Source organism: Oncorhynchus nerka, linkage group LG14, assembly GCF_034236695.1.
Source record: "Oncorhynchus nerka isolate Pitt River linkage group LG14, Oner_Uvic_2.0, whole genome shotgun sequence".
Lineage (NCBI taxonomy): Eukaryota > Metazoa > Chordata > Actinopteri > Salmoniformes > Salmonidae > Oncorhynchus > Oncorhynchus nerka.
In genome coordinates this window covers 70,001,147-70,028,893 of record NC_088409.1, presented here as the reverse complement: position 1 = coordinate 70,028,893, position 27,747 = coordinate 70,001,147, and the positions used below count along the sequence as shown (strand labels likewise).

The following is a 27,747-nucleotide window of genomic DNA, read 5'->3' as shown; positions in this document are numbered from 1 at the left end:
GATAAAGATGAGCAAAAAAGACTGAATAAATAATACAATTATTGACCTATGCTCTCAAAACAATGGGGAAATTATATTATTTTATATTAATACAATTGCTCAGAGTGTTCTTGCGAGGATAACGACACTGAGCCTTTGTCTAAAATATTTTATGAGATTGGACATTGGGAGGGATCTTAGACCATTCCATTCCACCAGTCCGGAGACTGAGATGGCCATGGCAAAATATTTTGGGGACAATTAACCATTTCTTTGTTGATGTCTGTTTAGGATTATTGTCTTGATGGAAGATCTACTTACGGCCAAGCTTAAGTTCCATTTTTCGATGCCAAGCCCACCACCAAAGAGTTCTGTTTTCATGTCATATGACTATAGCACTACCTGGAGTTTGATAAAGAGCATTGGCACTTGGCTTGGAACGGGTGCTATGGTCAGATGACATGAACATAGAGCTCTTTGGCCATGCACACCACTGGTGAGTTTAGCATTGAAAACAGAAGCATATGCAGAAAAGTACCTCATACCTACTGTAAAATAGGATGGTGGATCTTTGACTATCTTTGGCTAGACAATAACCCAAAGCACTAATCAAAATCCACAAAGAAATAGATAATTTACCACAAAACCAGCATTTTGCAATAGCCATCTCAGTCTCTGGATTCGAAACCCCATTGAATACCTGTGGTTTAAATTGAAGAGTGCAGTCCATAACCGCAAACAAAGGACATCAAGGTTCTGGAAAGGTTCTGTTTAGAGGAATAGTCTATGATCCCTCCCAACATGTTCTCCAATCTCATAAAACTCTGTGTCTTTATCCTCGCAAGGAGAGGGTGCTAGAGTATTGAAAACAGGTGTGCCAATAATGTTTTATCTAGATCTATTTCTCTGAGCAATTGTCAATTGTATTAATATCAATATAATTCCACCATTTTTTGGAGCATACAATATAGCTCAGTATTTGTGTTATTTATTTAATAGTCTTTTTTGCTCATCTTTATCAAGAGTGCCAACAATTATGTACCCCACTGTACATTATCCCAGCTACTGGGCTCTGCATGAAGGTGATGTGCCTTGCTCAAGCAGACCCCAACCTGAGAGTTGGTAACCAGTGCATTTTGCCTGTAGACATCCTTGTATATGCATTATAATTCTGTATTGTCTTGACTTCTATCAAGTGCACTAACCTGGATTGGCACTGCAGCTTTAAACTCCATGTAGCAGATATCTTAACACCATTACCATTTTCATCATCTCCGAACAGGCTATGGAGCGGGAGCCAGGCCTCCCTATTATGGTGAGGATAACTAACCAAAACATCCCAAAGCTGCCCAGGCCACAGACTTTACAATGCTGTTAACACACCATCACTGAAGGGCTTCGTTCTTTGGCTTAGCTAGCTCCAACTCACACTAGTCTTTTTAATAATGGAAATGATCATGCTGTATAGTGTAATGTACTGTATGGATGTTACCCTCCCTATAGGTGTTCCAGGGAGTGCTGGATTTGGGGGAGCAGGGACTTTTCCAGGGGCTGGAGGTACCTTGTCTAATTATTGCACTATAGTATCTTACGCTTGTAGCAATTTCATGAATTCATTCATAGCATAAACTACTGCTCGAGGAGACTCAGAAATTCATGGTAAGACAAATGTTCATGATCAAGTTCATTTGAATCATTAAGATGTACAGTCATTTATACCCTCCAGACACTCTGTGCTGTCTGCTTCTACTTTATGGGGCTAGAAATGTAGTTGTATTTTGCTATTCAAGCCAGGAAGGATGATGTAAGTTAATTTAATTATTTTTTATTTTAGGATACAACCCTGCCACCAAAGCTGCTAAATATGGTAAGAAAACCACACTTGAAACAACTTCAGGCTCATTCAGTGTTGGTACATTGCTTAATTTATGCTGATATTTTTCTTGTGACCCTCCACCATAGGAATACCAGGAGGTGCAGGAGCAGGCCTAGGAGCTGGAGGACTTGGAGGAGCAGGAGGAGGGGTACCAGGGGCTGGGGGTGGAGGTATCTCATCACGGTCTAAGGCTTATAACAATTTTAATGAATCGATAGTATAAACCAGTGCCTGGCAACAGGATTATCTAAAGTGATATTTATATCTCATGATCTTATTACATTTCAGGATATGGGGCTGGAAATGCAGTTGTTATATTATCCAAGTCAGGAGTGATGTTTTGAATTATTGTCATTGTTTTATATTTCAGGATACAATCCTGCTGCCGCTGCCAAAGCTGCTAAGTACGGTAAGAAAATCACTCCACATCAGGCCAGACTCATTCAGTGTTGATACAATAGTTGAATTTGAAATTTGTTTTTTTTCCCTCGACCATAGGGGTCCCAGGAGGTGCAGGGGCAGGCCTAGGAGCTGGAGGTCTTGGAGGAACAGGAGGGGTACCAGCAGGAGGAGCTGGGGCTGGAGGTCAGTCATGATGCTTGACTTCTCCAATCCATTCACACTGTTTTGTATGCTACTGCATTATGTGGCTTGGAAAGTCTTTTTTAAAATCTATTAATTAATTTATTTGTAGGGTATAATCCTGCTGCTGCCAAAGCTGCTAAATATGGTAATATTACTAAAAACACAAGGCTAGTCTCATTCAGTGTTGGTTTATGGTATACATGACTTTTAAATACAATATTTTTTCTCTACAACAGGAGTTCCAGGAGGTGCAGGAGCAGGTCTAGGAGCTGGAGGACTTGGAGGAGGGGGGGGTGTACCTTGGGCTGGAGGATATAATCCCGCTGCAGCCAAAGCTGCTAAATATGGTAGAAAAATCACTCAAAACAGCAACATCAGAGTTGGTACATTGGTTGAATTTCAGGTTTTAAAATCAGATCATTTCCATGTGAACACACAGGAGTTCAAGGAGGTGTAGGAACAGGCCTGGGAGCAGGAGGACTTGGAGGAGCAGGAGGAATACAGGGAGTACCTGGAGGAGGAGCAGGGGTTGTCCCTGGGGCTGGAGGATATAATCCTGCTGCAGCCAAAGCTGCTAAATATGGTAAGAAAATCACTCCACATCAGGCCAGACTCATTCAGTGTTGATACAATAGTTGAATTTGAAATTAGTTTTTTTCCCTCGACCATAGGGGTCCCAGGAGGTGCAGGGGCAGGCCTAGGAGCTGGAGGTCTTGGAGGAACAGGAGGGGTACCAGCAGGAGGAGCTGGGGCTGGAGGTCAGTCATGATGCTTGACTTCTCCAATCCATTCACACTGTTTTGTATGCTACTGCATTATGTGTCTTGGAAAGTGTGACTTTGAAAATATTTTTTTAAATCTATTAATTTATTTATTTGTAGGGTATAATCCTGCTGCTGCCAAAGCTGCTAAATATGGTAAAGAAGAAAAGTGACAAGTCTACTATATCTTTTCAATTGTTAAGTTAGCCATGACTTAACAACAAAATCTTGATGTTTTCTACCTCAGGAGTCCCCGGAGGTGCAGGAGCAGGAGGAGTACCTGGAGGAGGAGCAGGGGGTGTACCTGGGGCTTTAGGATATAATCCCGCTGCAGCCAAAGCTGCTAAATATGGTAATATTACTAAAAACACAAGGCTAGTCTCATTCAGTGTTGGTTTATGGTATACATGACTTTTAAATACAATAATTTTTCTCTACAACAGGAGTTCCAGGAGGTGCAGGAGCAGGTCTAGGAGCTGGAGGACTTGGAGGAGGGGGGGGTGTACCTTGGGCTGGAGGATATAATCCCGCTGCAGCCAAAGCTGCTAAATATGGTAGAAAAATTACTCAAAACAGCAACATCAGAGTTGGTACATTGGTTGAATTCATGCTGACATTTCAGGTTTTAAAATCAGATAATTTCCATGTGAACACACAGGAGTTCAAGGAGGTGTAGGAACAGGCCTGGGAGCAGGAGGACTTGGAGGAGCAGGAGGAATACAGGGAGTACCTGGAGGAGGAGCAGGGGTTGTCCCTGTGGCTGGAGGATATAATCCTGCTGCAGCCAAAGCTGCTAAATATGGTAAGAAAAATTCATAATGACATTTCTGTCAATGTTTTACAGTACTACCGTGTGTCTGCTCATGACGTGTCTCCTGTGTTATAGGTCAGGGGGCTGCTGGTGGGCCAGGGGGTGGATATGGAGGTGTGCCTGCTGGAGGATATCCCAGGCCTGGGAGTACGTATACCAAAGGAAGGGTCTGGGGGAGGAGTGGAAGTAAAGGCAGTGTTCACATATACAATATGTATTTGTTCCTATGTACAATACATCTATATGTAGTTTGTAAACTTTGCACAGGGGTAGAGTTGGCTTTATATACAGGTTTAATCTGTGGAGTTAGTGTGTTTGAGCAGAGGGTTTGGTTTTAAGGTAAAGTGGGGCACATTGCCTTATAGTGCTACTTGGTTGATGATGTCCCATGTTTTGACTGACAGGCTATGGGGGATATGGAGGGGCAGCAGGAGGGGCAGGAGCAGGAGGTATGTTTCTAATGATGCCAACTTGATATACTGTAATATCATGAATTGATAGCATAAACTAGTGTTAGTAATACTACTGTATCATGAGGCTTGGGATGCAAGAGTGATGTTTTTCATTTATTATTTTTTTACATTTCAGGATATAATCCTGCTGCGGCCAAAGCTGCTAAATATGGTAAGAAGAAGAAGAGTATACTGTATCTTAGGCAGTTCTGAATGGAGACATTATTTCAAAATAATAACAATTTCTTCTTGTGGTCCCAGGAGCTGGAGTAGCCGGCCTAGGAGCTGGAGTAGCCGGCCTAGGAGGAGCAGGAGGAGGGCCAGGGACTGGGGCTGGACCAGGATATGGAGGTTTGCACAGAAGTTGAAATCTAATGTAATCTGGAAGAGTTAATACTGTTGGTTATGATTGGGGAGCTTTGGTCTGTCTTATCAAACCATTTATGAGGTCATTTATAAACGTTGCTATTTGTTTTGTATTGCAGGCTATGGAGGATATGGAGGAGTACCAGCAGGAGGGGCTGCCGCTGCTGCCAAAGCTGCTAAATATGGTATTTTATCCTCTCCATGATTTTGAAAAATGTACTGCCTAACCGTTGTATTAATATACTGTATTGATACACTGCCGGTGGTGCTAAACCCCCGAAATAAATAAAAATTTTTCCCACTGGGTTTCAAAGAAGCAACCATTATATATTACATGTTGTTTAAACCACCAAATAATAACATCCTGAGCCTGAGAGCAGGAAGGGTACCCGGGCTGGATATGGAGGTGAGTCCGTTTTGGCTTTGCCAAGGAAATGTACTGTACTATATGCTACACATTATGTTGCTCTCTGTAAAGGGTAGCTTCCTAGACAGAGATGAAGACTTATCCTGGAATAGAAAACATTTTCATTGGACATTCTCCTCACCACCCCCCAATTGTTTTAGTGAGTTCATAAGTCAGGGATGATGTCTTTAATTCATTAAACTTTTGCATGTCAGGACATAATCCTGCTGCGGCCAAAGCTGCTAAATATGGTAAGAAAAAACACTCAAAACAGCAACATCAGAGTTAAACTTCTGTCTACTTTTAACTAACTATAATTTTCTTGTGACCCTCCACCACAGGAGTTCCAGGAGGTGCAGGAGCAGGCCTAGGAGCTGGAGGACTTGGAGGAGCAGGAGGAGGGGTACCAGGGGCTGGAGGACTTGGAGGAGCAGGAGGAGGGGTACCAGGGGCTGGAGGATATAACCCTGCTGCGGCCAAAGCTGCTAAATATGGTAAGATCACTCAAAACAATCAATCTCATTCATTATTGGTACATTGGTTGAATTTACGTCTGTCTTAAGTCGTGGTGTGACAAGTCTACTGTATCTTTGGCAGTTCTGAAGCTGGACATTCATTAAAAATCCAATTGTTTTCTTGTGGCCCTCTACCACAGGAGTCCCCGGAGGTGCAGGAGCAGGAATAGGAGCTGGAGGAGCAGGAGGATTACCAGGAGGAGGAGGAGGGGGTGTAACTGGGGCTGGTGGATATAATCCCGCTGCAGCCAAAGCTGCTAAATATGGTAAGATCACTCAAAATAGCAACATCAGAATTTGTACATCAGTTGAATTCATGCTCACATCTCTGGTTTTGAAATCCTATAATTTCCTTGTGACCCTCTACGCAGGAGTCTCAGGAGGTGTAGGAACAGGCTTGGGAGCAGGAGGAGTACAGGGTGGAGTACAGGGTGGAGTAGGAGCTGGAGGTACGTCAGAGGATGTGTGTGAATGGTAAAGACATCAGAAAGAGCTCCAACAGCATCACGGTCTGGTCTGTCTTTCTGTGAGTTATCAAGGTGATTCAGAAGACAGTGAAAATATGAATGATGTGATGCTTGTGATTGCAGGATATGATCCCGCGGCCAAAGCTGCTAAATATGGTAAGAGCCTCTCTTGTTCTGTCATAACTTTTAGTCTAGGTAATGCAGACCAGTGGAAGAACAATATTGTTTGTCTGTTCTGTGCGGTCTCTGTACAGTACCTAATATCTCTTGTTAGCTGAATCAAGATTTTCACCATAGCTCAAGAGATTATACTGTACCCTCACCTATGTTCTTACCTGCCCACAGGTAAGCCAAACGGGGTGGGCATCGGTGGAGAAGGTGTACCAGCGCCAGCAGTGACTCCAAGTCCAGGTGTGGGCGTGGGTGGTGGTGTTGGAGGAACTGCCATTGAGCGCACTGACTTACCAGTGGGCACAGGGATACCTATCGCAGGCAAACCAGGTAAATGGATACTAGTTTCACCTTTGATTCTTGCTAGGTTTATTTTTCCTAGCCTAGATAGTTCCTTCAGGATCATTCCTAGTACTACACAACTAGGTCCAAAATGAAGGTTTGAAAGAAAATCCACAATGTTCCTAATGTGACACTATTACCCATAACAGGTAGAACCACATGTTTTGCGCTCAACAAGACTTTGGATTTAATTCAACTGTTTTCTCATTGATCAGTGCAAATACTGTATATCAAAAGCTACAGAGTAAGTGTTAGTTACTGCAGCGGTTCTCAAACTTTTCAGGGACCCTTTTTGTGATAGAAAACTCATCAGAGACCCCCTCATAATAAGAACAAAGCTCGAGTGAGTTAAAAAATAGCATACAAGGAGTGTAGTAAACTATGACGTTGGCAGTGCATGGCCGGATGAACCAAGTCTCGGACCCTGGGAAGGAACATTTTCCTGCAATTCTACACATTTCGTCATGGGGCAGAGAGAAAACTTTACTGTTTTAAAGCTTAAATTACAGTGCAGTTATGTTAAAACAATTTGGGGGGAATACAAAAAGTATCATGTAAAAAGATTGGTAATTGGCAGATTACTGTGGATACCAATATCCATGTGAGCCTGACAGGCCCATGTTGCCCAGGGTTAAGAACATACATTGTAGATTAATAATATTACATTGTAATGTATTGTATGACACCTTCTAAACTTATTCCACGGATCCCTTGGCCAAAATTAGTTTAATCTGTTGTTGTTAATAATATTAATAAAAAATATATATGGAAAAAAAATCATAATTATAATCTGTCCGTGGACCCCTGCAATACCTCAGACCCACTTTTGAGAACCCCTGAGTTACTGTATTGTAAATATACACTGTATTTTACAGAGCTGTTAAAAAGCAGTAATTACTGTACCATAGAATGCCATACAAATATATTTTTTATTCAATAATAGAGACTGATTATAATGCAAGTTTTCCTTTTTATTTGATGTACTGTATAACCTCATCAGACTTTTCCAGCAGGCCTCAGCAGGACATCAACGGCCTACAGACACAGGCTTAGCATCCTATCTAACTCCCCCCTCCTCTACCACTACCACTGCTGTCTGGCTAACTGCGCTCCACTGCAGGTGTATCATACAGCAACGGCAGTATCACGCAAGCCAGTCCCCTGCCTTATCTCCTCCCAAACCCCAAACCTCTTTGCCCCCCTCTCTTCTCCCAAGACCCTGAAACATGAGACAGCTTAATATCTGTTCTGCTAGTGCTGTCCCATTTAGTGTCATTGTATGATCCAATAGCTATTCACCACCTGGAGCTGGAGCTTATCCCATCCCCTCCTGCCATGGCAGTGCCAAGGATCCCCATAATGGCTTCTGCTCTATGCTAGTTTTCAACTGCAATGGATGAAACTGGAACCTGTTGTCTTTTGGCAGATCCCACACCTATTGGCACACAGGCCACAGAGGCCCCAGAGCCAGAGCCCAGTAAGACTTGCTGCTGTCTGTGTTTGCATGATAAAACCATTTCTGACTAAGGACATAGTTACATTTCATTTGAAGAGTGTAGTATACACATGTGTTCTTTACAATTCCTTACATAAGCATTTCATAACATTTGATGCGATTACTTATTGGCTTTTGATAAACATTCAATCCATATGACAGTTGTTAGCGGTTGATTCTGTTAGATTCCTTTGTGAAAACATTGTAGTGTTTTGGCCTCCTGCTAAAAAATAATATGTAGAGGAATGTAAAGTAATGCTCATGTGGATGTTGACAAAATAATGTGATGCCAATGTATTTTCTAGACGTAGTTTGTCCTCTTAAAATGCTCCGCCTCTCTGTCCCCCAACTAACTTTGCAGCTCGCTGCGCTTGAAATGTCTCCCATTTCTGCTCTCTCCTCCCTCCCTTGCTTTTTAACAAATAAAATGAATCTGACACTTGTCAATACTTGATTGACTTATACTTTAATGTTACTGGTTACTGTTAATGTTACTGGTATGAGACTGTATTGTGACAAGCTTCTCCTCCACAATAAAGATTGCTCCGATGAAGATTGTGCCTGATATCCCTATAGATACGTATTGTATGCACTCACCCTTTCTCCTTGGTAGTTAAAGTCCTATCTCCCTCTATCTTCTACAGCAGGGGATCATATCCTTGCTATTACCTGATGTTTACTTACAGTACTGTATTCTAAATACCACATTGTTTGAAAAAATATATATGAGAACATTGGACACAAAAGTACATATTACTGTGTCATTCTTTCAGCACATATGTTTGGAGCCCCTGCTTTAGATGTGTTCTTCACAGTAGGGAAACTAACATTTGTGTAGCTTTACGGTATTTCATTTTGTTTGATTTTCTCTCTGTCTGGTTGCATCTCGGATAGAGTACTTTGATACAGTACTTTATTGTTAATTTCCATGGAAATGCATAGTATAAGTATACCACGTCATTGATGAACTTTCTGTTGGTTTACTGCAGGTGCCACAGGATTACCAGGAGGTATGTATTAGACCGTTACCACTGCAGAACAGTTATTGTATTTTTTTAGGAAGCCAACATCAATTATACTTTATATTCAATAGTTTTGCAACATATGTCATTAGAATCACTGAACATTTTATTTTAGTTTTTCGAGTGGTACCTTATTCTATTTTGGAGTAACTTTTATAACTGTCATAATTATGACCCAACTGGTAATAATTGACCTGATTGCCTTCACAGTTGGTGCTGGGGTTCTTCAACCTAGTGGTAAGTAATTGAAATAGATACTCCTGACAGCGTAAAATTCCTTCTGCATAAAAATGGTGTCCTTACTTGTACCTATCAAACTTTCTGTACTTTCTTATATTTTCTTCTTATCTTATCTTTGAAGAGCAATATTAGATGGCTTTACTGTCAGCTCACCTTCATTGTTCATGACCTGTGATTATTTTTGCATTCACTGTACAGTCAAACATTAGTAGGGGTTTTGATTTATCATTACTTAGAACGGATATGCCTCTGTAACTGTGTTAAAGACGTTTCACTTTGTTTCCAGCTGGTAGAGGGCCAGCTCAGCCTGGTGAGTGTTGTGTCCACCATAGCAGACCTGGGTTCAAATACAATTGTTTTTCTTTCAAATACTTCTCATGTAGTTGCTACTGGAGTACAGCAGCCTGGAGGTTAGGTGTCTCAATAGTGGGGACTATGAGGAGCAGAGTATGTGACATTGTTTGGCCACATGGTGGCGACAAACTCCTGCAGGCAATGCTGTTAAGTAGTTTGTTTCCAGTTGCAAACGGAAATTACAATAATAATAATAATAATTTGGTGGGTGTTTATATTTGTCCTATTTCACATGTGCATTATAGACACGTGTGAATTGGAAATGTGTTTTTTGCATATCCCCTTGGAGAGTGGGGTCAATGCCATGGTCAGCCATTATCAACGGCGACACTGGAGCAATTAGGGCTAAGTGCCTTGCTCAAGGGCACATCGGCAGATGTTTTACATTGTTGCCTCGGGGATTCAAACTAGCGACCTTTCGGTTTCTGCCCCAAAGCTCTAACCGCTAGACTTTATATTATTTACAGGTGTGGGTGTCGGAGCAGGTGGCAAAGCTCCTAAACCGCCTGGTGCAGGTAAGCATTCTGAAACCCTACTAACACTATATTATTGCAGTAGTATTACAGCACTGGTTGTTTACAACTTCAAATTGATACCATCAACTCAGATCCATAACCCATCCAGTAATGTGATTGAACACTTTTACATGCCTATATAAGATGTATTAACCCCTATGCACATTCATGTAGTAGTGATGTACCAACCCTCATACACACGATTCGGAATAATATGCTTAGTTATTGGTCAGGTAAGGATGTTATTACCTTCTTTATGTATAGTAAGTCAGTAGTAGGAGTTGTTTACACACAATGAACAGCAGCATCAGCCCTTTTCACTGGTCTAATGCACCAGAACATCCAATTAAGACTAGACTGCTACTAAAAGGAATGATGATTCCATGGTAATATATCATATATGAATAATGCTGACCCAGGCCACAATTTTTGTTGACATACCTAAAATGTGTTAGCCATTGCAAGACAGTCATATTGATTAAAGATATACAGAGATAAGTACAAGTCAACAGCATATGATAGTAAAAGGTGCAGTTATATTTGCTAGTAGTCTTGGGCCTTTATAAATCAAATCAAATCCAATCAAATCAAATGTTATTTGTCACATGCGCCGAATACAACAGGTAGACCTTACAGTGAAATGTTTACTTACAAGCCCTTAACCAACAATGCAGTAAGAAAAATACAGTAAGTGCTAAGAAACTATTTACTCAAATAAACTGAAGTAAAAAATAAAATGTAAAATGTAAAATGTAAAATACAAATACAAATACAAAATAAGAGAAATAGAAAAATAACAAATAATTAAGGAGCAACAATAAAATAACAGTAGCGAGTATATACACAGGTTAGTCGAGGTAATTGAGGTAAAAGAGGTAAAGTGACTATACATGGATAATAAACAGAGAGTAGCAGCAGCGTAAAAATGGGGGGGGGGACAATGCAAATAGTCCGGGTAGCCATTTGATTGATGATAGAAGCTGTTAAGAAGCCTTTTGGACCTAGACTTGGCGCTCCGGTATCGCTTGCCGTGCAGTAGCAGAGAGAACAGTCTATGACTAGGGTGGCTGGAGTCTTTGGCAATTATTTGGGCTTTCCTCTGACACCGCCTGATATAGAGGTCCTAGATGGCAGGAAGCTTGGCACCAGTGATGTACTACGCCGTATAAGGTGCTGTTGGGACGTGTAATATTAAAGAATAGACCGAATCTAGACAGGTGGATGCAGTCATCCTTATACATTCACATGTTTGTTATGTGCATTTTTTGAAGTCGCTCTGGATAAGAGCGTCTGCTAAATGACTTAAATGTAAATGTAATGCCTTATGAGGTAAAGCTTTAGGGTGAACCTGCCTGAACTCCTGTGAATGTGTTGAATATGTTATCTCTGTCTCAGCTAGCTGGGTATCTCCTTCACAGTATCTCCTTCAGAGGCAAAAAGAAAACAATTCAGGCCTACATGTACATATTTTTGTGAACCATTTCTGTTGAGCATTTAAATACATATTTGGGCTACAACATAAAATGAAGGCCCATGTATGATTATTGGCCAACAAATCGTAAACTAGATGAGAGCGCAAAATGGAATGTCTGAAGTCTTAAACCTGAAAGGCCTTGCATGACTGAATCTGCATTAGGATGTTCTCATTTGTTGTCTTAACTAACATTCTTTGACTGAGCCATTCATTGGCGTCCCCTGGTGATGAGGTCATCATGTCAGGAAATAAGCTGCTTTTCTTTGTCGTCATGATTCAGGGGGATACCCGTATGGTGGTTATGGACAGGGTATGTATGAGAGAGGAGAAGAGCAAACCACAACCTTATCACTGCACTAGCAGCAAGCAGACACACTCTGCTTAAACACACACACGCAAACACACACACATCTCTGTTTTTATTTCAAACTACTGTATGACTTCACTGAGATGTGACCTTGGCTTGATCCATATATTGCAGGAAATAATACAGATAATACAGATCCTTACACCATTCAGTATTTTATACAGGCAGAATTCATCAATCCACTACACACATTATGAGTGATATGCTGATTTAATCATACATTATGATATGCTGATTTAATGATGGAACATGACTCATTCTTTACATGAATCAATAATAGGATTTATTCACATCAATTAATCATAGGACTGATTCATATGCAATGGACAGCAGTATCAGCCTCTTCTCTGTAAATGAATGCATCAAAGATCTGATCAAAATTAGGATTGTATGGTCAGGCCAGGGATAAGCTGTGTAATATTTTGACATGTTGAAAGCATATTAAAGTTTATTATATAAGCAGGGGTCAGCTAACTTTATTGGAATTAGTATGCTAGCTACATGACCTGACGGAGCCACTCGCTGGTGCTCCCTTGTCAGGAATAAAGCTGCTTTTCTTTCCATCATGATTCAGCAGGACGACTCCCGTATGGTCATGGACAGGGTATGTATGAGACAGGAGAGGCGGAGATGAGAGGAGGGGAGAGGAGGAGATGAGAGGAGGGGAGAGGAGAGGAGGATAGAAGGCCACTCCACCACATCCTCTTAAAACTAGTATTATAGGCAAAGAAAGAAAACAACAAACACTAGTACCAGATGTACTAGATCGTGAACTCTGACCTCTAGGCTGACCTCACAGTATACCTCTTATGTCATCACTTTAAAAGCTTCACACAGTCTGTAGGTCTTCACTATCAAATCACAAGGTCATGTTGAAGAGATTATTGTTGATAGAGCTAGGACAATAAAGCTTGTGTGTGACATTCAGCATAGACAGGAGGTACTGTAGTTAGCAGTACTGTATAGTCCTCTCCACCATCATTCATAATTCCATCTCAGATCAGTGTCCCATCCCACAGCTTTGATGGTACACTACAGTAGTGGCATCCCTTCCAGCCCCACACCCCACATATGTTATGTTATGTAATTGGGTGAACCATTTAGAAATGGCAGCACTTTGTGTATGTACCTAGTCCCCCCACTTTAGGGGACCAAAGTATTGGGACAAATTCACTTATGTGTATTCAAATATGTTATGTCCATAGGGTTTTAATGGCATATATTGCTCCACAGGTGCAGGTGGATATCCCTATGGAGGAGGCTATGGAAGTAAGCCAATTTCCCTATCTGCATCATTGTAATGGAGTCTCAAACTTAATTCACAAAGACCATGTGTGGCCTTAGGTTATTTTCTACTCAGACTAAATCCCCATCACTGTAATTGTTTTATTCAGGTATTTGTCCATTAATCTCAATACATTTCCGTATCCCTGGTGATACAGTCACTGTGGCATTACAGTCACTGTGGAGTAGAGAGTCAAACGGATTACATTTATGATCTCTGTATTTCCTCAGCTCCATACAGAGCAGGAACTGGACAACTTCCTGGAGCCAAGCCCCTGAAACCTCCAGGTGTGTGTCAGTGCATGTCACCTCCAGGTGTGTGTCAGTGCATGTCACCTCCAGGTGTGTGTCAGTGCATGTCACCTCCAGGTGTGTGTCAGTGCATGTCACCTCCAGGTGTGTGTCAGTGCATGTCACCTCCAGGTGTGTGTCCGTGCATGTCACCTCCAGGTGTGTGTCAGTGCATGTCACCTCCAGGTGTGTGTCAGTGCATGTCACCTCCAGGTGTGTGTCAGTGCATGTCACCTCCAGGTGTGTGTCAGTGCATGTCACCTCCAGGTGTGTGTCAGTGCATGTCACCTCCAGGTGTGTGTCAGTGCATGACTGTGTCATAAGAAGTGTTGATCGAAGATGTAGCTACAGTACAGGGAGCTCCAAAAGTACAAATGTTTTGTTGTTTTTATCTCTGTACCCCAGCACTTTGGGTTTGACATGATACAAAGTGCAGACTGCCAGCTTTAATTTGAGGGTATTTTCATCCTAATTGGGTGAACCATTTAGAAATGGCAGCACTTTGTGTATGTACATAGTCCCCCCACTTTAGGGGACCAAAGTATTGGGACAAATTCACTTATGTGTATTCAAGTAGACAAAGGTTTACTATTTGGTCCCATATTCATAGCATGCAATGATTACATCAAGCTTGTGACTCTACAAACTCTAAAAAGTATTCTTATTTTCAATAAAAGTGACTCCAAAATTACACAATACATTATATACAATTAATTTCTATTGGACACAAAATAATCTGAATCAACCAAAAAAACTGCAAATGCTTCCAACAGTTTGTAGAGTCACAAGCTTGATGTAATCATTGCATTCTAGGAGTATGGGAACAAAAACTAAACTTTTGACTACTTTAATACACATATAAGTGAAATTGTCCCAATACTTTTGGTCCTCTAAAATGGGGAGACTATGTACAAAAAGTGCTGTAATTTCTGAACCGTTTACCTTAATGGATGAAAATAAAATTAAAGCTGACAGTCTGCACTTTAACCTCGTTGTCGTTGTATCATTTCAAATACAAAGTGCTGGAGTACAGAGCCCCAAAAAAACTAAAAATTTGTCACTGTCCCAATACTTTTGGAGATCACTGTATATAATCTCACTCACTGTGTTTTGTATCTCTCCTGTAGTTGTGGGAGGAGCAGGCGGTGTGGCTGGAGGAGCAGGTATTCCTCTTACTGGAGCCGGTGGTGGTGTAGGTATGGGATCAGTTTCGTACGCGTCTTAGGAAATAAGCAAGCTTTCTGTGTAACTGAGCCAACATCCACAATGTCCCCATAATGGAGCCGTACAAAGAGACATGTTGAGTTAAACCCCATCCCATAAATTCAATAAGGTCTTATTGTAACTCCATACTCCCTAACCTCAGATCAACTCTATATAACATTGTGTTACATACAGGGCATTCGGAAAGTATTCAGACCCCTTCCCTTTTTCCACATTTTGTTACGTTTTAGCCTTAAAATCAATGTATTAAATACCTTTATTTCCTCATCAATCTACACACAATGCTCCATAATGACAACACGAAAACAGGTTTTTAGAAATGTTTGCAAATTTATTAAAACTATAAAACCTTATACGTTTTCTAGTTTTATATGTAAATACATTATTTATGTATTCAGACCCTTTGCTATGAGATTTGAAATTGAGCTCAGGGGCATCCTGTTTCCATTGATTATCCTTGAGATGTTTCTACAACTTGATTGGAGTCTATCTGTGGTAAATTCAAATGATTGGACATGATTTGGAAAGGCACACACCTGTCTATATAAGGTCCCACAGTTGACAGTGCATGTCAGAGCAAAAACCAAGCCATGAGGTCCAGGGAATTGTCCATAGAGTTCAGACAAGATTGTGTCGGGGCACAAATCTGGGGAAGGGTACCAAAACATTTCTGCTGCATTGAAGGTCCCCAGAAAACAGTAGCCTCCATCATTCTTAAATGGAAAAAGTTTGCAACCACCAAGACTCTTCTAGAGCTGGCCGTCCGGCCAAACTGAGCAATCAGGGGAGAAGGGAGGTGACCAAGAACCCGATGGTCACTGAGAGAGCTCTAGAGTTCCTATGTGGAGATGGGAGAACCTTCCAAAAGGACGACCATCTCTGCAGCACTCCACCAATCAAGTGTTTATGGTAGAGTGGCCAGACCGAAGCCACTCCTCAGTAAAAGGCACATTTGCCGAAAAGCACCTAAAGGACTCTCAGACCATGAGAAACCAGATTCTCTGGTATGATGAAACCAAGATTGAACACTTTGGCCTGAATGCCAAGCGTCACTTCTGGAGGAAACCGGGCACCATCCCTATGGTGAAGCATGGTGGTGGCAGCATCAACGACCCTAAGCACACAGCCAAGACAACGTAGGAGTGGCTTCGGGACAAGTCTCTGAATGTCTTTGAGTGGCCCAGCTAGAGCCCGAACTTGAACCCGATCGAACATCGCTGGAAAGACCTGAAAATAGCTGTGCAGGTACACTCCCCATTAAACCTGACAAAGCTTGAGAGGATCTGCAGAAAAGAATGGGAGAAACTCCCCAAATACAGGTGTGCCAAGCTTGTAGCGTCATACCCCAAAAGACTTGAGCCTCTAATCGCTGCCAAAGGAGCTTCAACAAAGTACTGATTAAAGGGTCTGAATATGTAATATTTCAGTTTTTTATTTTTTATACGTTTGCAACAATTTTGAAAAAAACTGTTTTTGCTTTGTCATTATGGGGTATTGTGTGTAGATTGATGAGGGAAGAAATCAATTGAATTCATTTTAGAATAAGGCTGTAACGTACTGGAACAAAATGTGGAAAAAGTCAAGGGGTCTGAATACTTTCCAAATGCACTGTAAATCTGGCAGCATAAATCTTTGGTATTCCCTACACAATGAGGTCATCATGTCAGGAATAAAACTGCTTTTCTTTCCACCATGATTCAGGGGGATACCCGTATGGTTATGGTCAAGGTGGTTATGGACAGGGACAGGGTATGTATGAGAGAGGAGAAGCAGGCCAGCTCAATATTGTATTCCCTTTTACCTCACTCTGGCCTCTCAGAGTGACCATTGTCCAGGAAATGTCATTGGCTTGCACTTCCTGTGACCAATGAGGCGATAGGAGCGGTGACTGTGACAGACACCAGAGCCAGGAATGAGATGCCAACGGGACTGTGTGTCTGAAACCCCATTGCCCACTGAGCTAGAAACACCCTTTCCAAACCAAACCGCTGAAACTCTCATTTCCCCTCAAACAGTTACAAAGCTACAAGTTATGCGGTTGTAGCTTTGTAACAACACAAAGCTTGACCATAGCCGGGGAAATGGCTTGTCCTTAACTGCCTAGTGTAGCTAGATAGGTTCAACTGTCATCAACAGTTGCTGATTATATAAAGCTACAGATACTGTAATAACTAGCTAGTAGCTAATAACTACAGTTGAAGTCGGAAGTTTACAGACACCTTAGCCAAATACATTTAAACTCAGTTTTTCACAATTCCTGACATTTAACACCAGTAAAAATTCCCTGTCTTAGGTCAGTTAGGATCACCACTTTATTTTAAGAATGTGAAATGTCAGAACAATAGTAGAGATATTTTTTTATTTCAGTTTTTATTTCTTTCATCACATTCCCAGTGGGTCAGAAGTTTACATACACTCAATTAGTATTTGGTAGCATTGCCTTTAAATTGTTTAAGTTGGGTCAAACTTTTCAGGTAGCTTTCTACAAGCTTCCCACAATAAGTTGGGTGAATTTTGGCCCATTCCTCCTGACAGAGCTGGTGTAACTGAGTCAGGTTTGTAGGTCTCCTTGCTCGCACATGCTTTTCCAGTTCTGCCCACAAATTTTCTATAGGATTGAGGTCAGGGCTTTGCGAATGCTACTGCAATACCATGACTTTGTTGTCCTTAAGCCATTTTGCCACAACTTTAGAAGTATACTTGGGGTCATTGTTCATTTGGATGACCCATTTAGGACCAAGCTTTAACTTCCTGACTGATGTCTTGAGATGTTGCTTCAATATATCCACATAATTTTCCATCCTCAGGACGCCATCTATTTTGTGAAGTGCACCAGTCCCTCCTGCAGCAAAGCACCCCCACAACATGATGCTGCCACCCCCATGCTTCACGGTTGGGATGGTGTTCTTCAGTTTACAAGCCTCCTCCTTTTTCCTCCAAACATAACGATGGTCATTATGGCCAAACAGTTCTATTTGTGTTTCATCAGAGGACATTTCTCCAAAAAGTACAATCTTTGTCCCCATGTGCAGTTGTAAACCATAGTCTAGCTTTTTTATGCTGGTTTTGGAGCAGTGGCTTCTTCCTTGCTGAGCGGCCTTTCAGGTTATGTCGATATAGGACTTGTTTTACTGTGGATATAGATACTTTTGTACCCATTTCCTTCAGCATCTTCACAAGGTCCTTTGCTGTTGTTTTGGGATTGATTTGCATTTTTCGCACCAAAGTTCGTTCATCTCTAGGAGACAGAACGCGTCTCCTTCCTGAGCGGTATGACGGCTCCGTGGTCCCATGGTGTTTATACTTACTTGCTTTTTTTTCTGAGGTCTTGGCTGATTTCTTTTGATTTTCCCATAATGTCAAGCAAAAAAGCACTGAGTTTGAAGGTAGGCCTTGAAATACATCCACGGGTACACCTCCAATTGACTCAAATGATCAGAAGCTTCTAAAGCCATGACATCATTTTCTGGAATTTTCCAAGCTGTTTAAAGGCACAGTCAACTTAGTGTATGTAAACATCTGACCCACTGAAATTGTGATACAGTGAATTTGAAGTGAAATAATCTGTCTGTAAACAATTGTTGGAAAAATTACTTGTGTCATGCACAAAGTCGATATCCTAACCGACTTGCCAAAACTATAGTTTGTTAACAAGACATTTGTGGAGTGGTTGAAAAATGAGTTTTAATGACTCCAACCTAAGTGTATTTAAACTTCCGACTTCAACTGTACCTAGTGTGTGAAATTTCAACCATGTTCTTAGTGGAGGATTAGTCTCACCCACTAGATGCCTGGCATGAGGCTATTGGAGAACTAATCCAGTCTCATGTTTCAGGTGCGAGGTATCCTGCTGGTGTTGGTCTGGGAACAGGGGCAGGAGCAGGTCAAAAAGCACCCAAACCCCCAGGTAAAAACCCTGACACATAAAGCCCAGCTTTGTACTAATTACACGTTTTAGTCTTACTTATCCAATCTAACTCATATGAACAACATAGCACAGCGTTGTTATCTTTATTTTGGAGTAGAGTTATCGTAAAAGAAATGTTGATCATTGAGTCATATCAACTCCAGACACTGGATCCCCCAGGGTACAGTACTGTAGGGCAAGACAGAAGAAACCAGTGGAGACTCCCAGTGGAGACTGATTACCGTCAGAGGCAGAGTTAGTTTGTAACGGTTTTTGCAACATCAAAGTGTGACGGTTTAGAGCTAGCAGCACAGACCTCTGGAGAGTCGTTCTATTCTGTCCATAATTCCCCGTACTGCGTGAGCTCTGCCAGGGGAAGTAGGATTCCATCATTGTATACAAGATGTTCCTGCCTACAGCTTAGCCATATTCAACAGCAGACCTGGGTTCAAATAGTATTTGAAAATCGTTCAACTATATCTCAACTCTTCAGTAATGCTCCACTCTCTCCTGTTCAATAGGTTATGGTAACCTGGGTGCTGGTGGTGCTGGTTATAATCCAGGTGAGACTGACTGTCCTGCTGTAGTTTCTGTAGTTTACTGTAGTTAACTGTGAGGTTTCATCCTCATGTTCATAAACTGGTAAAAATGCACACACATAGGTAGCAGGATAGTGTCACCTCACTAAGACTCACTGTCAAAACACTGTGATGAAAAGACTTCTCTGACAAGTCAGACATCGCAAGACTAGCATGGCACATATCACGTCTTCATATGGTTAGGATTATGTTGACACATTGGCAGGGTTTTGACTATGTTCAGGATTATACTTGGAAGTGTATCACCAAGGTTGTGGAACTTTCAGCATCCTCTCCTCCTCGCTGTTCGGGATGAATGTTATCACGCTGGTCCAGCAGTGGAGAGACTGCTCTCTGCCTCAGGCTCCACGGATACTGACTAGTCAATGCGTGCAGGCTATTATCCACCAACCATTGGTCAAATATTCCCTGACACAGAGAGCAGAGCACCCCACAGTACAACATATTGCCTGTTTCACATGCTATCACATATGGTACAACTTTGCTAATACTGTATGCAAATGTTGTTACCCAAGGAGAATTCAGCACCATTAGCCTTTTGATAAATACTGTAGCTAAATAGTTTGAATAAACACACTGGCCTGGTAAATATGCATACACAATGCATATGACCTGATGCTACCTCTCAGTTCATACTGTATGTTGTAATTTGACTGGTTGTGTTCTGGGCTCGGCCATTGATTGTTGAGGAAAAAGCCATGCTTAAGTTAAGTCTGAAACCAAAGCTGCAGTAGGGTATGTAACCCTGTCTAAATGTAGACCAGTATATACAATGTATACAGTATATGTAGTGTTGTTGTGTGTTGTTGTTTTGTTCATTTTTGCTGTGTTACCCTTGCAGGTGCTGGTGCGGTCCCAAATTACGGAGGTGGCTACCCACAACAACGGGGCTACCCACAGCAAGGTGGAGGCTACCCACAGCAAGCCTACCCGGGTAACGTGTATAACCGCTATATGTGATAATCAGATGCACTGTGTGTACAGTATGTGTACATAAACATGGGGTTGTTGTTATTACAGTATCTATTATGTATAGCGTGTGTGTGTGTGGGGGGGGGGATGATGGTCATTTTCCATAAAGGTTATTTTGTATTGCCTGTTTTGTATTGTGAACCCCAAGGATCATAGTGAACACTGACGGTGCCATTTATCAGTGGCAACTACCACAGAGACAACAGCACAGAGACATTTATCATCTAGACTCGAGAGACAAAGGGAAAAGGAGAAAAACAGTTTTTAGCTGTTATAGCTTTTTTATAGAGAATGGGATGTTGTGACCCAGGAACTATAAAGATAAAAGTAGAACAAAAAGAGCTTGTGGTTTGAACCAAATTTGATAGATGTGTTCGATTTATTGTATTTGTTCATCTTTACTATCCAGTGAAGATAGCGGAAGCAAGGGCATTCACTTTGAGTTCCCCTTTGTAAGCATGCCCCAATCATTCACTTACAGTAACTGTAGAAAAGTGTTGATTGGCCGTAAGTTTAGACTTCTGACAGACTTGACATAATTTTGCAAAACTGAGTTTAATACTAAGAAATAGTCGCCAACAGTTATTTCAAGGTCAAATAGGCTAGCCCCTCAACAGAACCATCAAAAGAATAGTTGTCAATTAAACCTGACCTATTATCCTGACCACATATGCCCACTGGCAACAGGGGGTTGAGCCTTGTCTCAGCCACCCTCTGTCTATGCCCCTACTATCTGTCTCCCTCTCTACATTTACAGCTGAACTGTAAATACAAAATATAAAAGCAAAAAGCAAAAATTCAACCTGACTCAGAGTGCTGGTGGATCTTTCACTGCCCATGATTACCCTCTGTTTCTGCTTGGATCAGGAAGTGGACTAAAGCCGAATTGTCGACAGACAAGTAACCCAGAACGACAGACAGACAGCCCTCAGGCCTGTTGCTTTCCTATTAGAGCTAACCAGAGAAAGAGAGAAGGGAACTGATCTAGAGACAATTGAAAGGAACAGCCAACTTCCCCATACCTGGTTTAGTTTCCCCTCATTAAATTAATTGAGGGGGAACATTGGGTGCTCTGAGCACTTAAATGGTTATGAAAATAATCATCATTGTTTTTTTATTGAGGTGGTGTTTGGAATGTTGGTCTCTCTCTCTCTCTCTCTCTCTCTCTCTCTCTCTCTCTCTCTCTCTCTCTCTCTCTCTCTCTCTTAGCGTAGTCCCTAGTTGTTAATTACTCTCACGTTTACTGTAGCTTCTGTGAATTGGATAGCTACTCTGACCATGCAAATCAGGTATTAATGTTTTACTACCATGGTGTAAATATTTCCCACACACAGAAAACATCAAACACTCCTGGTAACCTCCTCAATTTACAGCTTCAAATGTAAAAGTCCCAATTCCTATTATTACTGATGATATAGAGTTAACTTGAATTGTCAATTACTTTTGTCTGGCAACATGATGATGATGTCTAGCATTATATTTCAAATGAACCAAATCTCTATTGGTAGCTTTTTTTCTTTTAACATATTAATACCGTTCATTTCCAATTTCTTACATTTGACATGATTAAAAATAATGATTTAATTCAGGATGTCTCAATGGTGTGACCACCCTTGGGAATAATGAATTGGTTTTTGGATGACTTAATGAGCTCTGCTGCATATTCCTGTCTAGTCTGAAATGCAGACTGTTTACTGACAAAACAGATACAGGTGATGAATGTTATTTCTGGCATCAGTGAACACTTTACCCTTGCAGTGTGCTTGTTTACTATATATCTATTCATGTTTTACTATTTGTTTACAAAGACAGTAATGAGACCAAAACATGGTATTTTGCTATTGCAGTATTAGTAAAAGCATGTGGTTGTTACTCTATCAGATAATGCTCAAACATAATCGCACTTTCTTGAAAAGTCTCTACATTTTGTCTTACATAAATTCCAAAGCACGTCATCATTACATGGGGAAAATCACCTTGTGATTATGTGATGTCTGCTGTTTCCTAATCAGATTGATAGTGTGTTTATGACTATACCTGTTTTGACAGAGAAAGTCCCATACTGATCATTCTAGTTCATGACTCACCAAAAGACGGGCACTTTCCATTGGTTATCTGTCTGACCAAGTGTGTTTTGGTTGCTTTGTGTGTTCCAATGCACAATGAAGAAAGGGTCTTCAGCTCTCTCACCCTCTATCTAAAAACTCTCTGATCAAAGTTTTTGAAGATTCTACTACATTGTGCTATTTTAAACATGAATCGCCCTTAGCAAAAATCATCTCATTCCTTCCAAACTCCAAATGCTTTTTGTTAAGTTTAAACGTTGTCTGTTTACTAGGAGCATATGGAGCAGGCCAGACGGCACCACTGACTCCTCAACAAGGTACTGGTGTCTTCCTTCTTTCGCCTCTTGAAAAGTAACTGTTGTCCTACTCAGCCAAACGTTACACTACACAGCCAGTGCAAGGGGGAAAGATTTGCTTGAAATTTTCAGATTTTCTCTTACACCTGGTACATTTCCTATTTTATTATAATCAGTCAGTTCTTAGCAGAGGATGACATCACATAAGATTATTTGGATGAGATTAGAATGAGAGGATGGGGGGGGTGATAGAACAGTGAGTACTTGTCAGTACAGATGGTGTACCAACCAATGCCTAGTGAGTCTGATAATCAGAATTTTCCTGAGCACAGGGAAGATTACTGACGGTGGGATTATGTTTCAAAAAGCAAGGCAGGTTTTTCTCAGCTAGTTTAATAAAACCTATGACAGGTCAGGATTTAGAGGATTTGATGTGCTACTCCAGTAGTGCTGTGCTGATATTGCGTGGAAATCTTTGGGATATTAACCTAAAATAAATTCACAACAGTCACTGTCAGTCTGTTTCTGTAGTGCTGCGCCAGAGGAGGCTGGTGGGAAGAGCTGTAGGAAGATGGACTCATTGTAATGCCTGGAATGGAATATATATGGAACGGAGTGTTTGATACCATTCCATTTATTCCATTCCAGTATTTGCAATGAGCCCATCCTCCTATAGCTCCTCCCACCAGCCTTCTCTGTCAGCGCATATGTTTGCTAGGAGCCCACAACTGTATACTGGCACTGCCAGGGAGAAATTACCCAGCATATGTTCTTGACTAATTGGAATCTACTTTTTCAGCTATATCTTAGCTCTTATTACTTTTAGTAGATAAGACTTACACTCACATGGGTTTTTATATAACTATTTAAAACTATTTAAATCTTTCACATGTTTACACTTATCACAAGAATGGTCTAAATGTCTAATCTACATTATGCCAAATGATGTGCTATTGCCAATTATTTGTGCTAATACAGTATCATAAATTATTACTTGTTATCAATGTAGGCCCCTTTATGGTGCATAGATCAAGTAGTATTCCCATTATATTACACACATACCGCTAACACCTCTGAGTACAGCCTGCAACCTACTGTAGGATACCTGCAGTTCAAATCAATACATTTGTAATAGCTGAGAATTATTCATTAAGACTATTGATTTGGAGCATCTGTTGCAGTCGCAACACAAGTGAATATCAATAGCCCCTCTGTATCTAGCATATGCGGACAGCCAACCTGTTAGTGTTTGTTGTTAGCCAACCTGTTAGTGTATGCTAACTGACTCACCAGGCTTACTGGGGCTCTTGGCTGCAGTGGTCAAGCAACAGATGTCCATAAAGTTTACCCATCTGTGCAGTGTGGTTAGAAAAACACATTAGAGTTGTTCAGGATATTACTTGCCAACACTGTAAAAAAGAATGTTAATCACAGGTGCTTTTGTGGTCACTAACTTTTTTCGCAGCCAAAGCAGCCAAGTATGGCCCACTCCAGAGCTTCCTTGGAGGAGGAGGCTACAGACCAGGTACGATAAAACACACACACATCCTCTGGCATGTGACCAAAACAATTCTTAAATCTGGTTCCGAACCAAGTAGAAATGCATGAATCCAAACCGTCTTTCAAATGCATGCATTTAAAATATCCTCTTTTCCAATGTGGTTTCGGAACAGGAGGAGTTGCTGCTGGATGTCAAAGCAAATACTGTGGAAGGCGGAAGTAGAGGATGTTCTTGAGAAGAAGTTGAATTTCAAGAAACAATGGTGCTACTGCATTATCTAGAATGTACATTTTATATGCACAAAATCCCCCATTACAGTATGTAAAGATATGTTGTACTTTATTTGATATTTTTTATACAAACCCACCGACCCAGACTTTTGCACACATTTGATGTGACTTGGTGTTATTGATTGTGCCTTTATCGTTACAGTGGTCATGGTGCTCATCATCTCTTACTGACATGCCTGCGACGCTCCCCTTTTAGTAGCTATACTCAGTAGTTGTGTGTGCGTGCATGTGTGTGGGCATGTTTGTGTGGATGTTTGCCTATGTGGCTGTGTGTACGTGTGCGCCTGCACGTGTTGCCATAGATGTGTGCGTGTTTGGGTAGATAGGAGAATGTGAAAGATTCTCCAGCCATAGAAGCACCAGTTCTGTGACAGTACATCCGTCTACTGCAGTATCCCCAATTGCTTAGTGTCTGTGTGTACCAAAGTTGGAGATCTTCACATACTGACACGTCAAACTAAGGGTTGAGCTTCAAGCGGTATGGTTGGTAAAGTGCTGATAAACTTTGGCCATGTATCAGAACTGCCTCCTCTGGCTTTCTATCATCTCTGCTGCTATTTATAGCCCTGGGTGAAATAGCAGTGGCATAGCGGGTGTGTGTGGGCACAGGTTTCACAGTCCATCTGCCATCAGTAACTATTTTAAGTAGCCTATCTTCAGCCTTCTTACCTTGATTTCCACCAAACTTGTGAAGTATGAAGAGCAGGTTTTGCTCTGAATGTGGGAAAGCTGATGACAATCAATCCAAAGGTGTTCAAAAGATTTTTAGGTGATCTTTAGTGATATTCATATCATACACATTGTGTCGGTTTGTACCAATCATTTGAAATGCGGTGTGTTTTGTTTCTTACGTGATTTGTATGTTTTTAGTTTTTAGAAATGCAGGTTTTACAAAAATGTAAAAGTAAAATTCAAATCCTTTCGATACTGCTCTGGCATGTATTGTACATTATGTATGTATGTATGACATGAACATTTTGTTTTCTTAATTATATATAATTTTTCTGGTGTCCAAGATTAAGTGCCTAGAATGTTATGCATATCTGGAATCATTCTAGTTTCATATGCAGTTATAGTTTAATTTATGCAAATTGCATTATTCAAGTTTCAAATGTTTGTGGTCAGAAAAGTAGACTATCTCCAGATTTGTGTAATCTAGAATAAGGCAACTAACTGTATGTTGTAGTAATAGCCCTAGGTTATCATGACTCTCACTCTCTTCAGTTCTTGTAGCCTACTCCGTGATGGTTTTTATGAACTGTGTGAGCCGCACCTGTCAGGGGCCGCTGCCCTGTGCCGTGGGATAGTATTCATCTGATTTTCACAGCACATTTGACTTGTGCCCAGCAATACCGACCTTTTATTTGCTTCAGTAAAAAAACGAAATAAAATTGTTTTAATGAATACACATTTGTGCCCAGGCTTCAGCGTTTTTGCACCAAAACTGCACCAACATATCAAAATGAATCAATGGCTCAAATGTTATTCAAGAACTTTAAAATGGCTGAAGGTAGGCTAGTCTTTTATTAATGCAACTAGCCTATTCCAGCCTGTTCTCATAGACTAGATGATACAGCTCATTTCTGTGATGGGTGCACTGCGCATCCCTTCCTCTCTGCCCTCAGTTGCTTGTGCTTTTGCTGCGCAGACAAAAATTCCAGGGATTGTTGTTGGTTGGCCAACCCATAGCTTCCTGTCCCCTGCCGGAATGTTTTAATTCGCCCATCCTCTCTTCTTCGAATGAATCGCAGAATATCTTTCGAAGTAGTGTCAAGCTTTAAGGGGCGTCCAGCGGGCTGCATATACACAGACACACAACACTACTAGACCGGTTATCTGTTCATCAGAGGCAGGCTCTCATAGAGCTCCCAGTCGGAGAGTGAATGAGGTTGATGCTGTTCTGTTGTAACTGGAAGGACGAACGTATGGGAGAGGAGGAAGGTGAGTTCAAGTTTTCGATACGCAGTTTTTCTCTGGAAAGAAGATAGCGGGTGTCTTGAAACGTGTCAGTGCGGGAGATGTTATTAGAGCTAGTGTAGTGAACCCTTCATCGCTCGATAACAGAGATGCTACACTGAATTCATAATAAACAACACAATAGATACATTGTTTATGGTGTGGAGGGTGAGATTGGTGACATGTATTCTTTGAGAATGATCAATAAAGAATGTCATTGTTTTGCTGCAATAACACAAGTAGGTAGTCGTTCTATTTTATTTCCGAGAAACACAAGCCCGATGCATAATGATAACACGACCGGGATGGTGTTTAGAAGTATAATAATTTGGGTTTTAGAACTGTTAATGTTTTGGTTAGTTCAATCTAATTAAATACAAATTACATGGGACATTGAAACCACAGCACTGCTCTCACCCACAACAACACAACTTCAAAACTGATAGTTAGACTTTCTTTTAAATAATCAATACCCTTTCTTGGCATTCCATTCCTGTGAATCCATGACCTCGTTTAGCCTAGTTGCAATGTAACTAGTTCCACTGATGCTTGCTCGCTAGCCTATATTGTGGAAGTTGAATATACAAAATAATGTAGCCTACAATATAACATTTATGAAAAAGGATAGGTAGGAAACTTGTCTATGACAAGTAGCCTAGTAATATCAACAGGATAGGGCGCCTAAATATCTGATTGGACAATGTTGTTACTGGGTCCTCACAGGAGGGGTAATCGACCAGAAATTCCTTTGCAAGATCTGGTTTCCATAGTAAGATCAACTGGAGCATTAAACTGCTCTTCCACTAATTGTCAAAGTAAATCCACTAGAAGGGTGTACAATTACTAGTAGTATATTCCTACTAATGCAGGTTCACTTAACAGGTTGTTGAAATCAGATTTTGTTCAGAGATGAAAATGGTATGCACTTGGGCCTTGCATTGTGTGACACTGACACACAGCATCAGGCCTGATAACCAACAATGATGAGACAGCCTACAGGGAGGAGGTGATGACCCTGGGAGTGTGCTGCCAGGAAAATAACCTCACACTCAACGTCAACAAAACAAAGGAGCTGATAGTGGACTTCAGGAAACAGCAGAGGGAGCACCCCCCTATCCACATTGACGCAACAGTGCCTCTTCAACATCAGGAGGCTGAAGAAA

The 27,747-nt window shown here is 41.1% G+C and overlaps 2 protein-coding genes across 20 annotated transcripts in view; both read left to right on the top strand.

The window, feature by feature from the left end:
* The window catches only part of LOC115141782 (elastin-like), a 91,871-nt gene extending 65,835 nt beyond the window's left edge, over positions 1–26,036 (top strand). For 2 of the 18 annotated variants that reach the window (XM_065000337.1, XM_029680981.2), the window contains 42 exons: positions 1,262–1,294; positions 1,483–1,536; positions 1,814–1,846; positions 1,942–2,025; positions 2,226–2,264; positions 2,354–2,440; positions 2,550–2,585; positions 2,677–2,787; positions 2,880–3,023; positions 3,112–3,198; positions 3,322–3,357; positions 3,449–3,553; positions 3,645–3,755; positions 3,860–4,003; positions 4,088–4,159; positions 4,417–4,461; positions 4,601–4,636; positions 4,726–4,815; positions 4,950–5,015; positions 5,452–5,487; positions 5,578–5,730; positions 5,892–6,017; positions 6,123–6,200; positions 6,342–6,374; positions 6,564–6,719; positions 8,158–8,208; positions 9,216–9,236; positions 9,459–9,485; positions 9,775–9,798; positions 10,310–10,357; positions 12,112–12,141; positions 12,773–12,802; positions 13,432–13,467; positions 13,714–13,770; positions 14,901–14,969; positions 16,699–16,746; positions 18,833–18,904; positions 19,426–19,467; positions 20,345–20,437; positions 22,814–22,858; positions 24,303–24,362; positions 24,511–26,036. In XM_065000337.1, coding sequence (XP_064856409.1) covers positions 1,262–1,294; positions 1,483–1,536; positions 1,814–1,846; positions 1,942–2,025; positions 2,226–2,264; positions 2,354–2,440; positions 2,550–2,585; positions 2,677–2,787; positions 2,880–3,023; positions 3,112–3,198; positions 3,322–3,357; positions 3,449–3,553; positions 3,645–3,755; positions 3,860–4,003; positions 4,088–4,159; positions 4,417–4,461; positions 4,601–4,636; positions 4,726–4,815; positions 4,950–5,015; positions 5,452–5,487; positions 5,578–5,730; positions 5,892–6,017; positions 6,123–6,200; positions 6,342–6,374; positions 6,564–6,719; positions 8,158–8,208; positions 9,216–9,236; positions 9,459–9,485; positions 9,775–9,798; positions 10,310–10,357; positions 12,112–12,141; positions 12,773–12,802; positions 13,432–13,467; positions 13,714–13,770; positions 14,901–14,969; positions 16,699–16,746; positions 18,833–18,904; positions 19,426–19,467; positions 20,345–20,437; positions 22,814–22,858; positions 24,303–24,362; positions 24,511–24,560 — 2,798 coding nt within the window. In that variant the 3' untranslated portion in view covers positions 24,561–26,036. The other 16 variants (XM_065000326.1, XM_065000330.1, XM_065000332.1 and 13 more) reach the window with 16 other exon arrangements.
* Positions 26,037–26,126: 90 nt separating this feature from the next.
* The window catches only part of LOC115141783 (LIM domain kinase 1-like), a 70,175-nt gene continuing 68,554 nt past the window's right edge, over positions 26,127–27,747 (top strand). For both annotated transcript variants that reach the window (XM_029680982.2, XM_065000343.1), the window contains exon 1: positions 26,127–26,569. In XM_029680982.2, coding sequence (XP_029536842.1) covers positions 26,512–26,569 — 58 coding nt within the window. In that variant the 5' untranslated portion in view covers positions 26,127–26,511. The remainder of the gene's footprint in view (positions 26,570–27,747) is intronic.